This window comes from Lycium ferocissimum, chromosome 5, assembly GCF_029784015.1.
Source record: "Lycium ferocissimum isolate CSIRO_LF1 chromosome 5, AGI_CSIRO_Lferr_CH_V1, whole genome shotgun sequence".
Lineage (NCBI taxonomy): Eukaryota > Viridiplantae > Streptophyta > Magnoliopsida > Solanales > Solanaceae > Lycium > Lycium ferocissimum.
Window position 1 is genome coordinate 17,397,745 of NC_081346.1, and position 12,657 is coordinate 17,410,401.

The window sequence follows — 12,657 nt, forward strand, 5'->3', positions numbered from 1 at the left end:
ACTCTGAATTCGGTGGATTTGCCTTGGAAGACTTACCCAGCCGGATCGAATAAAAAAACCGACCTTGAAACCGACCTACCACCGCACTCCTCTTCCACCGAGGTTGACATAATGCTCTGCAGAGCTCCTTTCGACTCCCACCGCGTCAATCGGGCGGAAAGAGACGGTGGAAGAAAATGTCAGGTGGCGAGAGCTTTATACCCGCGTATTTCACTATCCTTTTTCGATTCAAGAGAGAGGGAAGGTGGTTTTGGCAGTCTGATGGTCGTGGTGGTGGTGACGAGGTGATGGAAGTGACGCGACGGGGGTGGGATGGCGGCGTCGGGGTTCGCGCTGGTTGAAGGGGAAAGGTTCGTTTGGTTGGGATGGAAAAAGGGGTTAGGGATTTTGTTTGGTTAAGGGGCCGATTTTAGGGGTCTTCGGGAGTCGGTCGGCGGGAATTGGGTCAGGGTGGGAATTGGGCTGTTAATTTGGTTATGGGTAAAAGGAAATTGACCCAATATTGTGGATAGTTGTCTTAGTTTCTAATCTCTTATTTCAATTAATTAATTAAAATATGCTTCTTGTTTAATTAATTCCCCACAAAATGCATACCTATATAAATTATGACACAAGTAATTTAATATACGCATTTAGTTTTAAAATAGAGTAAAAGATGATTAATACGGTAATAAGTAAGATTAAAGGAAAGATGCCAGTGCCAATATTGATATACGATTATTATTATTATTATTATTATTATTTTATTTTTTTTCCGAATGATTTTAATTATATAAAAAAAATGTTTTAGTCCTTTTCAATTATGATGTTTGGTCATTTTTAAGAGACAATAAGAATGTTCTTAATATCAGCGCAATATATCTCGAAAAATAGTGTAATAATTAGCGAAAGTATTCCAAACTCATTTTCGGGGAATTTTCACGACTGAGAAGCATAGTGAAACTAATTAAATAAAAAGGAGGGCCAAAATTGGGTGTCAACAATACCCAATATATTGGAACATGTTGTATATATATATATTAGGGAGCATGTGGGTGAGATAGTTACTACTCATCCCATGTTTGACTTAAAGATAGTCATAAAGATAAGATCCGACAGTAAAGGTTGTGCAGTCAAACTTAGAGCTGTTGCTACTGAATATACGACGTACAAAGAGAATAGATCGCAAACCAGGTCTCTCTCTATTTCTCCAGCAGTTTAACAATCATCAAAACGTAGAATACATCTTGTCTTATCACAAGCCATCATAATAAACCTGATAAAAGCCAATAGAAACCAATGCACGTACTTTTGAACATTTCGTGTACTCACTCTCCTCCATCGCATGTCACGTACCAACTCTCTCTTATGAGAGTCAAAAATCACTATATGTCATGCTAGAATCGAACATTGATGATCCAATACAATTGAACGAACAGCTATACAACACCTTCAGAGAAGTTTTTCAGAGAAAATGACAAAAAAGGTCTATATCTTGGGGTAAATTTAGAGCTTGTTTGGATTCTTGACTTAAATTTGATAAAAGTGTGAAACAGAATTTTATTCAGAAACATTAGCCAAGTCTCTTAAAATTTGAAAAACTACAATATTGAAAAAAAATACACGAAGAAAATTGCATCATACATCAGGAATAGACTAAAAATAAAAAGGAAAAAATATGAAAAGGTTCAAATGGTTAAAAATCATTTTAGCCCTCCAACTTTACTTTAAAAATCAAAGACCTCCCCTAACATTGAACAATGACATTTTCATCCCCCTATCTCAACTTCCGTATATTGACCGGTAACTTTATATTATTTGATTGTCATCAAGGGGGTAAAAGGAAATTTCACTTATATTTTTAATTAATTAGTTAGTACCCTAATTAATATTATATAAACTTTTCATAGTTTCCTCCGATAATTAATTCTAACACTTCAAGCTTCAATTTTCTCCATAACCTAAGCAGTTCTTTATATTTTTCAGAGAACCTTTCAAACCCCGATAAACAATTGTTCTCTCGAAATACGAAGGTTACAAGGATTTGAAAGGTTCTCCGGAAATATGAATAATTGCTCTGACTATGGAGAAAAATTGAAAATGGCAGAAAGCGTTAGAATTAGTTGACGGAGGAAACTGTGAAAATTTTATATATTATTAATTAGGGTACTCAATAATTATTATTTTTTTGAAAACCACTAAGTAAATACTTAGTGGAGGGATATTATTAATAAATAATAAGGAAGTTCAACAAGAAAAATAAAGTAACAAAAGCACAAAGAATCGGACCGGGTAAAGTCCAAATTTTTAAACAAGAATAAAATAGTCTCAGCCGACATTCACTATCCCTATCAACTCAATTAGGAAATTTCTAAAGATCGTGTCTTCACTGAAGTGAATCCAATGCACATCCACCATAGTTGAAAGATCTAGCTTTCCGATGTGGATCTACGTTATCTTCGCACCTCAAAGCTCTCACAGGTGCAACAAATCCATATCCGAGGAGTTAAAGCTCATATATATACCAGATCCTCATCCTTCAGGTAATATGTGCTCCCCCGTCTTTGGTTTTCCTTCATATGAGTAAAGAAGGATTGCTATGTCGGCTATTAGCTAGTGGTAACTCCGATTTAATGTAAAAATCGTTATTATGCTGCCTGAGTTTGTCGATCTGTCTACCCTGTTGATTGATGTTGTTGTGATCTTTCATTTTGATGTTGTTGTGATCTTTCATCTTCTCAATAATCCCAAGCTGTTGTTAGTAGATCCACAGTCCTCAAATTGAAGAGACTATCAAGAATATTGACAATTAACTCGATAATTTATCTAGATTATGTTATACACTTGCTACGGCTAAGTATCCTCTTTTAACCCTGAAATGGTAAATTTCAGATTCTAAGCAATAACATTCATAGTGTACAACATACCCAGAAAATTAAAGAGTTAATTACCTCATTATTGATTCTTTGACCAAAAAATTGCTCCTGAAATGACTGTACCTTTGACTCTGTTTCACTCTTATTAAGTCAGCTTCAATGGGATGAGATAAAGCTAATACCACAATTAGAAGCTTTGTCAATAATTGTGTCACAAAGTCAAGGTACATCAATATGTTCTGCATTCTTAGCATTCCTGATCCTGAGATTAGGGACTTGACGTTTGTCCAAATTTAAAATCTTCCTTCCTGCACTAGGTAATTCAGCAAATGAGTTAAAGCTTTGTGTACCTGCAAAATCAAAAGCTAGGTTAGTTAAAAAATCTGTCAGTGTGTTCCTCTCTAACGTATACATGTTGTATGTTCACATTAAACTCAGCCTTCATTCTTTTAATTCTCTCTACCTCTGTGATGACACACCATGGTATCTCCCATACACCATCAACCACATTCTTTATTAGTAAAGAGCCAGTTTCCAAGATCAATGGGTGTAGTTCCTGAGTCACACAATACAACAGCCCCTCCATCATAGCTCTTGCCTCAGCAAAAACATTAGAGTTGATCCCCAGTTCCTTACATTCTGCATAAATCAAATTTCCATGCCAATCTCTCCCACAAAAACCATAAGAACTAGGCCCAGGATTACCCTTAGATGCACCATCAGTATTGCACTTGTACATCTCTCATCAGGAAATTTCCAGTAAACAGTCTTAGTGATCAGAATAGGCTTATATCCCTCTAAAAATGTCACCAGTTTAGGCCAAAGAAAAGGAACATTTTTACCTATGGATATCCGATTTTTGTTAGATAGAACAAAGTCTTATTCACCTCATGTACTACTTTGTTAAGGCTCACCTTTCCTCCATGTTTAATAATGTTACTTCTCTTCCACAAACTTCCTATGTGATCATAGCAAAAGTAATGTACGTAAAATTGGCTGGCTTTTTTCTACACACTCAATCTTCTACCAAGTTTCGATAACCTGATGAATCTGAACAAAATTCATTTGTTTACCCACTGCTTGTCTAAATACATTCCACACCTCTAAAGCAAACTGACTAGTTAAGAATAGATGTTGGATATCTTCCTGTTGTGGGATAGTACAGCAATAACATCTTGAAACCGCAGGAACTCTTATCCTCCTTAGTGCATCATCTGTAGGTAAGATAGATTTCCATAGCCTCCATAGAAAAAATGAAATTTTGAATGGCACACCCTTAATCCACAAATTTTTGAAGTCTGCTATTTCCTGCTTCCTCTGTCTCAAAATGTGCCATGCACTATTTACGATGGAATTTTTCTCAGTGCTATTAGGCATCCACTAAGGTCTATCCCACTTTAACCATGCTATGTCATTTGGAGTATTGACTAAGCAAATTGTCTTTCCCATCTTCCTCTATAAGTTCTACCACATGTTGTATATCTTCATTTAAGGGGAAATCAATAGGAACTACATAATGTAGAGCACCCAATTTGGTCCAATTCTCATACCAGACATTAATAGTTGTTGATTTGGTATTAATGATTAAGATTGAGATGTTGATTTGATATTGATGATTAAGATTGATAGCTTAATTTTAGGAATATATTGTATTGATGTAAATGATTAGGAATTGATTGTGTAATATTGTCTTTCTTATTTAGTCTTAGAACTCATGTATAAGTACCCGTTAACATGGATTGTATATTCATTCGTAAATACAAGAAGCCCTTTCTTCTTGCTAAAAATCTTCATGGTATCAGAGCCATTGTTGCCTTTTTTAAAGTGAGTTTTCTCCTCGTAGCATAGGGTTCCGTGTTTTATCAAAGAGGTCGGTTTTTTCTCTGTGGCTGTCCGCACAAAAAAACTCCTCCCGTTCCGCCCGTTTTACGGATTATTTTTCTCTGTCGGGGTCGCTGGAACATTTTGAGCCTATCCTATCGCTTTGATTTTTTTGATCAGAAAATTAGGATTCCGACACAAGTGCCCCAACTTTTCGGCGATTTTTTCTCGAATTTTTTTCCAAATTTCTCGTTCGTAGGCCTATTCTAACCCTTCCCATCCGTATAATATGGGCGATTATTCCTCGAGAGACTTTGTCTTAAGATAAAGTTCAACATCTTCGCCGTCTTCTCGAACAAACTGACTCTTCTGGTGTTGCTAGCCCCCCGATTATGTGCAAACAGTATTGCTTTTAATGCTTAGCTTAATTGTTGGATTATTGATTACGGTGCGAATGTTCACATACGACAGTTCTTCTAAGGCCTTCAAAATTACTCTCCTAGTCTCAAAGCGATTATGTCGAATAGGCCAACGGCTCCAACCCCCACTTCGGAACAAGTTCAATCTTTTGTACTCGATATTGCCTTATCATCCATTCTTCATATGCCTCGATTTTCCTATTAACCTATTATCCGTTAGCGCTATCACCAAAGAACTAAACTCGTAGTGTCGTATCTTCTTTTCCGATTATCGTGTTTTTGAAGACCTTCATACGGGGAAGAAGATTAGGCAGTAGATTGCATGATGGCTTATATTTGATCGATGGAACTCGAGACTACGGTCGTGCCTTTTTTGTAAGAAATAAGATGTCAACCGAGAAATAATACAAAGGCGTACGTACGGTTGGGACACACTTTTTTTGCTTTAAAAAAGTTATACCTCGGTTTATTTTTCAGAACCGAGTTTCGAATCTTTGCCTTGTGATGCATGTGAATATGCCAAATACACTAAGAACTCTTATCCTTCGAGTGACAATAAAAGCACAATTCCCCCCTTTTCGACTATTCATTCCGATGTCCGGAGTCCTACTCAAACACTTTCTTTGTCCTGGGTAGTCGATGGTTTATTACTTTTATCGGTCGTTGCATTAGAATGACATGGGTATATCCGTTAAAAGCCAAAAGTGAAGTTTTCTCCTGTTTTAAGTCATTTCATAAGATGATTTGTCCTCGCTTGAGGCTAAGATAAAGATATTTCGAACCTACAATGGCACGTAATACATGGATAAAACTTTTGGAGCTTACTTGGGAGTCTTTTGGGACAATCCATCAAACTAGTTGTCCTTATACTAGTGCAAAAACGAGGTTGTCAAAAGAAAAATAGGCATTTGTTAGAAGTAGCAAGATCCCTTTGTTTACCATGAATTTGCGAAGCCTTACTCTGGGATGCCATTCTAGTAGTACCACCTCATTAATAGAATGCCACTTAAAACTCTTAATTTCCGAGTCCTTTAGAAGCTTTAAAGGGTAAAAATGACTATACTTGTTCCTCCAAAGATATTTGGGTGTGTTTGCTTTGTTCACGCTAGGAACTTTGGGGAAACTTGAACCTGTGAGCTCTTAAATGTGTCTTTGTGGGTATTCTCCAATACGAAAGGGTACAAATGTTATCACCCTCCTTCTAGGAGATTCTTTGTCACAAGATGGATGTTACCTTTCGGGAATGCGAGCCTTATTTCGGTATTACACCATCACCTCTTCGTGGGGAGAATTATAAGGAAGAAAATATGTTTTTTCCTAGTTCTATTATTGAAACTACTTCCCGAGGAAGAGTGAAATTGAGAATTGAGAAAGAATTGGAGACTATTGAAACTACGCGATAAGAGGAAAGAAATTAGAGAAAGAATTTAGGGGGAGACCGTCATGCGTTTGATAGGCCCGATTTGATAACTTACTCAAGGAGAAATAGAGCGAAGAAGCCATCATGCAACCCGCCGAAGCCGAACCTTCTTCTTCTTCGCGAGTTATCTATACTTCCTAATGAGTTAGATTTGCCTATTGCTCGAGAAATGAGTCGCATCTGCACTAAACACCCTTTATCTAACTTTGTTCCTATAATTCTTTATCGCCCTCTGCCATAGAGCCTTTGCCTTGTCTATTTTTTTTCCGTGTCTATTCCCGGCATCAGAGGGAAGCTTTTACGCATTCTAAGTGGAAGCAAGCTGCGATGGAAGAAATGAAGGCCTTATCAAAGAACGAGACTTGGGAACCTGTCGCATCACCACCAAACAAGAAGTTGGTTGGTTGTAAATGGGTCTTCACCGTAAAACATAAAGCCGATGGTTCCATTGAAAGGTTCAAAGCAAGATTGGTGGCTAAAGGATTCACTCGGACTTACGGAGGATTATCAAGAGACATTTGCTCCCGTTGCAAAAATGAATACTATTAGAATTCTTCTATCTTGTGCAGCTAATCTTGACTGAGACTTGCAACAGTTTTATGTGAAGAATGCATTTCTTCATGGAGACTTAGAAGAAGAGGTGTACATGGAGATTCCTCCTGGTTTTGGTACTGAACAAAGTCAAGGAAAGGTAATGCTAGACCAAGAAAGCCTTGTACGGATTGAAGCAATCTCCCAGAGTTTGGTTTGACGATTCTATAAAGCAATGATCTCCTTTGGTTACCAACAAAGCAATGCGGATCACACCCTCTTTATAAGACATTTAAAGGGTAAACTCACTTTTCTCATAGCTCATGTTGATGACATAGTAATGACAGGAGATGACAAAGAGGAGATGACCCGATTGAAGAAGTTATTACATAGGAATTTGAGATCAAGGATCTAGAAAATTGCGACTTCTTGGGAATTGAAGTTACTAGATCAAAAAGAGGAATCTTTATTTCTCAAAGAAAGTATATTTTGGATCTCCCGAAAGAAACGGGTATGACAAAGGTAAACCAATGAATCACCTATCAAAGCAATCACAAACTACAAAGCGAGTTGAAAGTTTGTTGATAAAGAGAGATATCGAGAGGTCGGTTGGAAGACTCATCTATCTCTCTCACACTAGTACTGCACATAACCTATTCAACAAATTTACGAGTCGGGCTTATCGACATCCGAGATCCTCATACGCAAGCCGTCTTTCACATTTCTTGTATTCGAAGTCTCCTTTCAGAAAAGGTCTACTTTACTCCACACATGATCACCTCCAACTAGAAGCCTTACCGATGTAGATTGGGCCGGATCTTTAGATTTACGTATGTCTACATCCGGTTATTGTACACTCGTAGGAGGAAACTTGGTCACTGGGAGAAGCAAGCGAAGTTGCTAGATCGAAAGTGCGAGGCAAAATATAGAGCTATGGCCCAGTAGTGTTTGCGAACTTTTGTGGTTACAAAAGTTACCAGAAGAATTGAGAGATTGTCGAAAAAGAAAACTTTCCTTGTATTGTGACAACAAGGTCGCAATTAGTATAGCTCGAAATCCGGTCAAAGATGACCGAACAAAGCACGTTGAAATTGATCGACATTTCATCAAAGAAAAGTCACGGGTGGTGTCTTGAGTTTATTCTACGTGTGTCATCGTAAAAACAACTAGCCGATGTGTTTACTAAAGGCCTCAACAAACGGACTTTTCATACATCGGTTTGCAAAGTTGGGCACGTGCGACATCTTTGCACTAACTTCAAGGGGAGTGTTGATTTCGTATTAATGATTAAGATTGAGATGTTGATTTGATATTGATGATTAAGATTGATAACTTAATTTTAGGAATATATTGTATTGATGTAATGATTAGGAATTGATTGTGTAATATTGTCTTTCCTTATTTAGTCTTAGAACTCATGTATAAGTACCCATTCTTATTGATTGTATATTCATTCTAAAATACAAGAAGCCCTTTTCTTGCTAAAAATCTTGATAGTACCTCCCTTAATCTCGCCACCGTATCTCACGCACCATTGCTTTCCCGACTTGAAGCATTTTCTTCCAAACTTCGAGTCCCCCTTTCTATTGAACCAATGTAGAATTTCTTCTTGCAATACTTATTCCACGTGTAGTTGCCCATAAAGAAGATGTGGCTCTAAATCTCCACCATAATTTAGCAAATAAGGCATTAGATACATCAAAAAGAGATTTAAATCCTAATCCACCTTCCAATGTAGGAACACATACATCCTTCCAAGCAACCCAAAGGTCTACTCCTTCCTTCTTCCTTGTTAATCCAAAAAAATCTAGCAAAGATCCTATGTAGCTTCTTAATTACACATTTAGGGGGTGCAATCACTAAAAAGAGATGACTTGGCATACTTTGAAGTACACTATTGATTAGTACAACTTTTCCTCCAAATGACAGTAACTTTCCTTTCCAAGAGTGTAGTTTTCCTTTCAATTTCTTGAAAGATCAGCATAATAAATTTTCTTTTTCCTGGAATGACAAAACGGACACCCTAGATAAGTGAAAGGAAATTGCCCCTTAGCAAAACCAGTGATGTCCTCCACTGGTTAAAACAGACATCGGCCACCCAGAGTACACATAAAATGAGCTCCTTAATATTGATTAACTGCCCAGAGGTCTGTTCATACTTCTTCAATATCTGCATGATTCTCCCTAGAGAATAAGGATCAGCAGAAACAAAAATAATTGTATCATCTGCATAGGCTAGGTGATTCACTGGACTAGTCCACTTTGGCATCTCGTACCTAATATACTTGTCATTATCAAATAAACCATTTAGCGCCCTTGAAAGCATTCTCGACGAGAGTAGAAATAAAGTAGGAAAAGGGATCCCCTTGTTTCACTCCTCCGTAAGAGTGAAAAAATCCGAGCTTTGTCCATTTAGTAGCATGTATCACCAATTGTTCTCTATCAACCTCCTAATAAGAATGATAAGATACTCTACAAAACCCATCTTCCTTAACACATGCATTAAATACTTCCAAGAAACTCTATTATAAGCGTTATCCATATCCAATTTGATAACCACATTTGCAGGCTTTCCCCTTATCCTAATATATGAGACTATCTCCTGAGTGAGCAATATATTTTCAAATATACTCCTCCCTTTTACAACCCCGATTGATTTGAAGAAATCGTCGAAGGTATAATGCTTTCTTAATCATGGTGAAGACCAAATCACCTTATTAATGAAATTAGATAAACCGATAGGTCTCATATCTCGAAAATGCTCGTACAATGCATCGTTTCTTAGGAATTAGAACCAGCATTTGTATGAGTAATGGATTTAGGAAGTTCTTTACCATCAAAAAAAGCCAAAACTACAGCATGGACATCATTTCCTACAATATCCCAACATTGCTGATAAAATAAGCCGATGAAACCATCTGGTCCACTAGCACTGTCCCCCCTCGAAGCAAACACTTCCCCTTTGACCACCTTTTTAGTTGGATAAGAACACAAAGCCACATTTTGTTCATGTGATACCATTGCTAGAACATGTTGAAGGATTACAAAATCTTCAGTATCACCTGCTTGCTTGCACTGATTACTGAAAAACTTCACTGCTTCCTCTGAGATCTGTTCCACTTAATCCAGCCACACCCCATTATCATTCTGAATTCTATTCAATTGCAATTTTTTCCTTTTACCATGAACATGATTATGGGAAAACTTAGTGATTCTGTCTCCTTCAATGAACCAAGTAACACCAGCTTTCTGCTTCCAATACTGCTCTTTAATATTTAGATACTTTGTTAGCTCACCAGGCCTTTTGAAGAACAATTCTATGATAATGCTAGATCCTCTTCAAACAATTTGCCCTTCCTTCACCTTAGACACTTCTTCACCGATAGATAATTGCTTAAAAATATCGCCATAAGTCTCTCTCGCTCCATTTAGATAAAGCCCTTTTCGAGATTCTTTAATCTCTATTTAAATGCCAAGAAAGGTGTCCCCATAAATTCGTCAACGTTGCTTAACCACCTTCTGAGCACTCATTGAATCCAAAATTCAAAAACCTAAAAGGTTTCTTCAGTTTGATAGTTGCTTCTCCACAAGATAATAACATAGGGGAATGATCAGATCCAGTTCTAGTTAAATGTTCCACTTCAATTTGAGAAAATACTTCCTGATATTGGGAATTTACCATTATTCTGTCCAATCTTTTGAAAATACAGTCCTCTACTGCTCCATCATTCCACCAAGTGTATGGACTCCCTTTAAACCCCATGTCAAATAATTCATAAGAAGTTACACAAAAAGCAAAATCTTCAGTTTCATTTAGAGTTACAGGTGCACCCCTAAGTTTCTTTTCATCTGATAAAATAACATTAAAATATCCTCCAATCATCCATGGCAAGTTCAATGAACTTGCAATTTGATACATGTCATCTCACAATTCTTGCCTCTCTCCCTCATCACACTTTGCATAGACAAAAGAAACTGTGATATCTTTTTCTATGTTTTGGTGATTAATCTTCAAGGTGATTTGTTGTTCTGCATCCATTAAGACTTCCTATTGTACTGTAGCCTCAATAAAAACCCAAATTTTACCATTCTTATTAGCATATACCTCCATGCCAAGTCTTCTTTTATATTTTTGCAAATGTCTTCAATTCAAAAAGGTTCCACATGTAGCAACTATGAAACATTTGTGTTGATTCTCGTAAGTTACGAGCCTCCTCGAAAAGCCCGTCGAGTGTTAATGTACCTACTATTCCAAATTAGAGCTTTAATCATCATTTAACTTTTGAAGTTAAGCCTTCTCTTGAAGTTCTCTTCGGTTTGAAATGACCTCATGAACTTTATGTTTCTTTCCACTCTTAACTAGAGCCTTTTGTGATAAACCAAATCTTCTCTAGATACTTTGTGAATGTTGTTGGCTCTGTCTTCCATTCCTGCATCTTCCTCTACTTGCTGAATTCCTTTTCAAACTTCTTAAATTTTAGTTTGAGATACTTTGTGTGATACTATATCCTGAAGATTGGCATTAAGAAGTGGAATCTTGCACTGTATTGCTAATTGACTCGATTATTGATTGTAGGCACTGGGTTCTCCTTCTAACATGCTTCAAAGAACTCTAATGAAGAAAACTATCGAACCTTCTTGTTTAAATCAATCAACATGTGCTCTTGCTCTTCACTATTCTTATTTGACTCTATGACTTCTGCAATGGGTTGTTTGGTAGAATCTAGTGTGACTGCTTCTTTTCTTATTGTATCTGTAATGATTTCATCATGATTGCTCACGATAGTTTCACCCCATTTGCTATATCTCGCTCATGACCGTTATTGTATATCCCTGGATCCCCATCTGGTGGCTCAATTATCTTATTTCTCCTAATATTGATCTCCTGATTGTGCTCCCCAGATTGATCCTTTTTGCTATCTGATTCCTTTGAAGAGGATTCACAATGAAAATCTCCTTTGTAGTTTTCTCTCTATTTTACGACGATTGTTCCCTATCTTTATCATCTTCTGGCTAATTCTTTTAGTTCTTCGAAAGACTCACGTGAAGTATTTTCCTCCTCGTCCGCACCTCCTCTCGTGTCCTCGCTTTTCCTCAATACCCTCAGGCTCTTCCACCCTATCCCCCCATTTAGCCATCTTCTCCCCTTCACCTGAAACAGTTTCACTTTCAATTGTTGTGCCATTTTCCTGTCCTTGCACTATTTCACTTTCGATTGTTATGTCTTTTTCCTGTCCTTGCACTTCTTCACTGGTGTTTGCACTATCTGTTTTTCCAAACTCTGCATTTATATTGTTGCCCCTGACTTCCTCCTTTAATCCTTCATTATTTGGTGTTTGTTCTTCATTGTCCTTATCATCCCCTTCAGCAGCCAAAGCATCAAACTTATTTTGAGTTTGAATGGAAGGACTTGTTTGACTTTCAGAAATAGCAGGCTCTTTCCCTTTTTGTGTCTCCTCTGTATTTATTCTGTTATCCTTTTTAGCATTCCAGGTCTGCCAATTTCCAACTACTTTTCCACTTTTCAAAATCTTAACAGGATAATTTTTCCTGTTTCCTTGATGATGATTCTCCACTTTATATGTGACTTTTGTGCTATACCCACCCCTCG

At 37.2% G+C, this 12,657-nt stretch overlaps 1 protein-coding gene across 1 annotated transcript in view; it reads right to left on the minus strand.

Moving 5' to 3' along the window:
* Positions 1–11,823: 11,823 nt before the first annotated feature.
* LOC132057614 (spore wall protein 2-like) overlaps positions 11,824–12,657 on the minus strand; it is a 6,451-nt gene continuing 5,617 nt past the window's right edge. Inside the window, exons 2-3 of the mRNA XM_059450240.1 lie at positions 12,148–12,541; positions 11,824–11,966 (exon numbers count right to left, since the gene is read on the minus strand). Coding sequence (XP_059306223.1) covers positions 11,824–11,966; positions 12,148–12,541 — 537 coding nt within the window. The remainder of the gene's footprint in view (positions 11,967–12,147; positions 12,542–12,657) is intronic.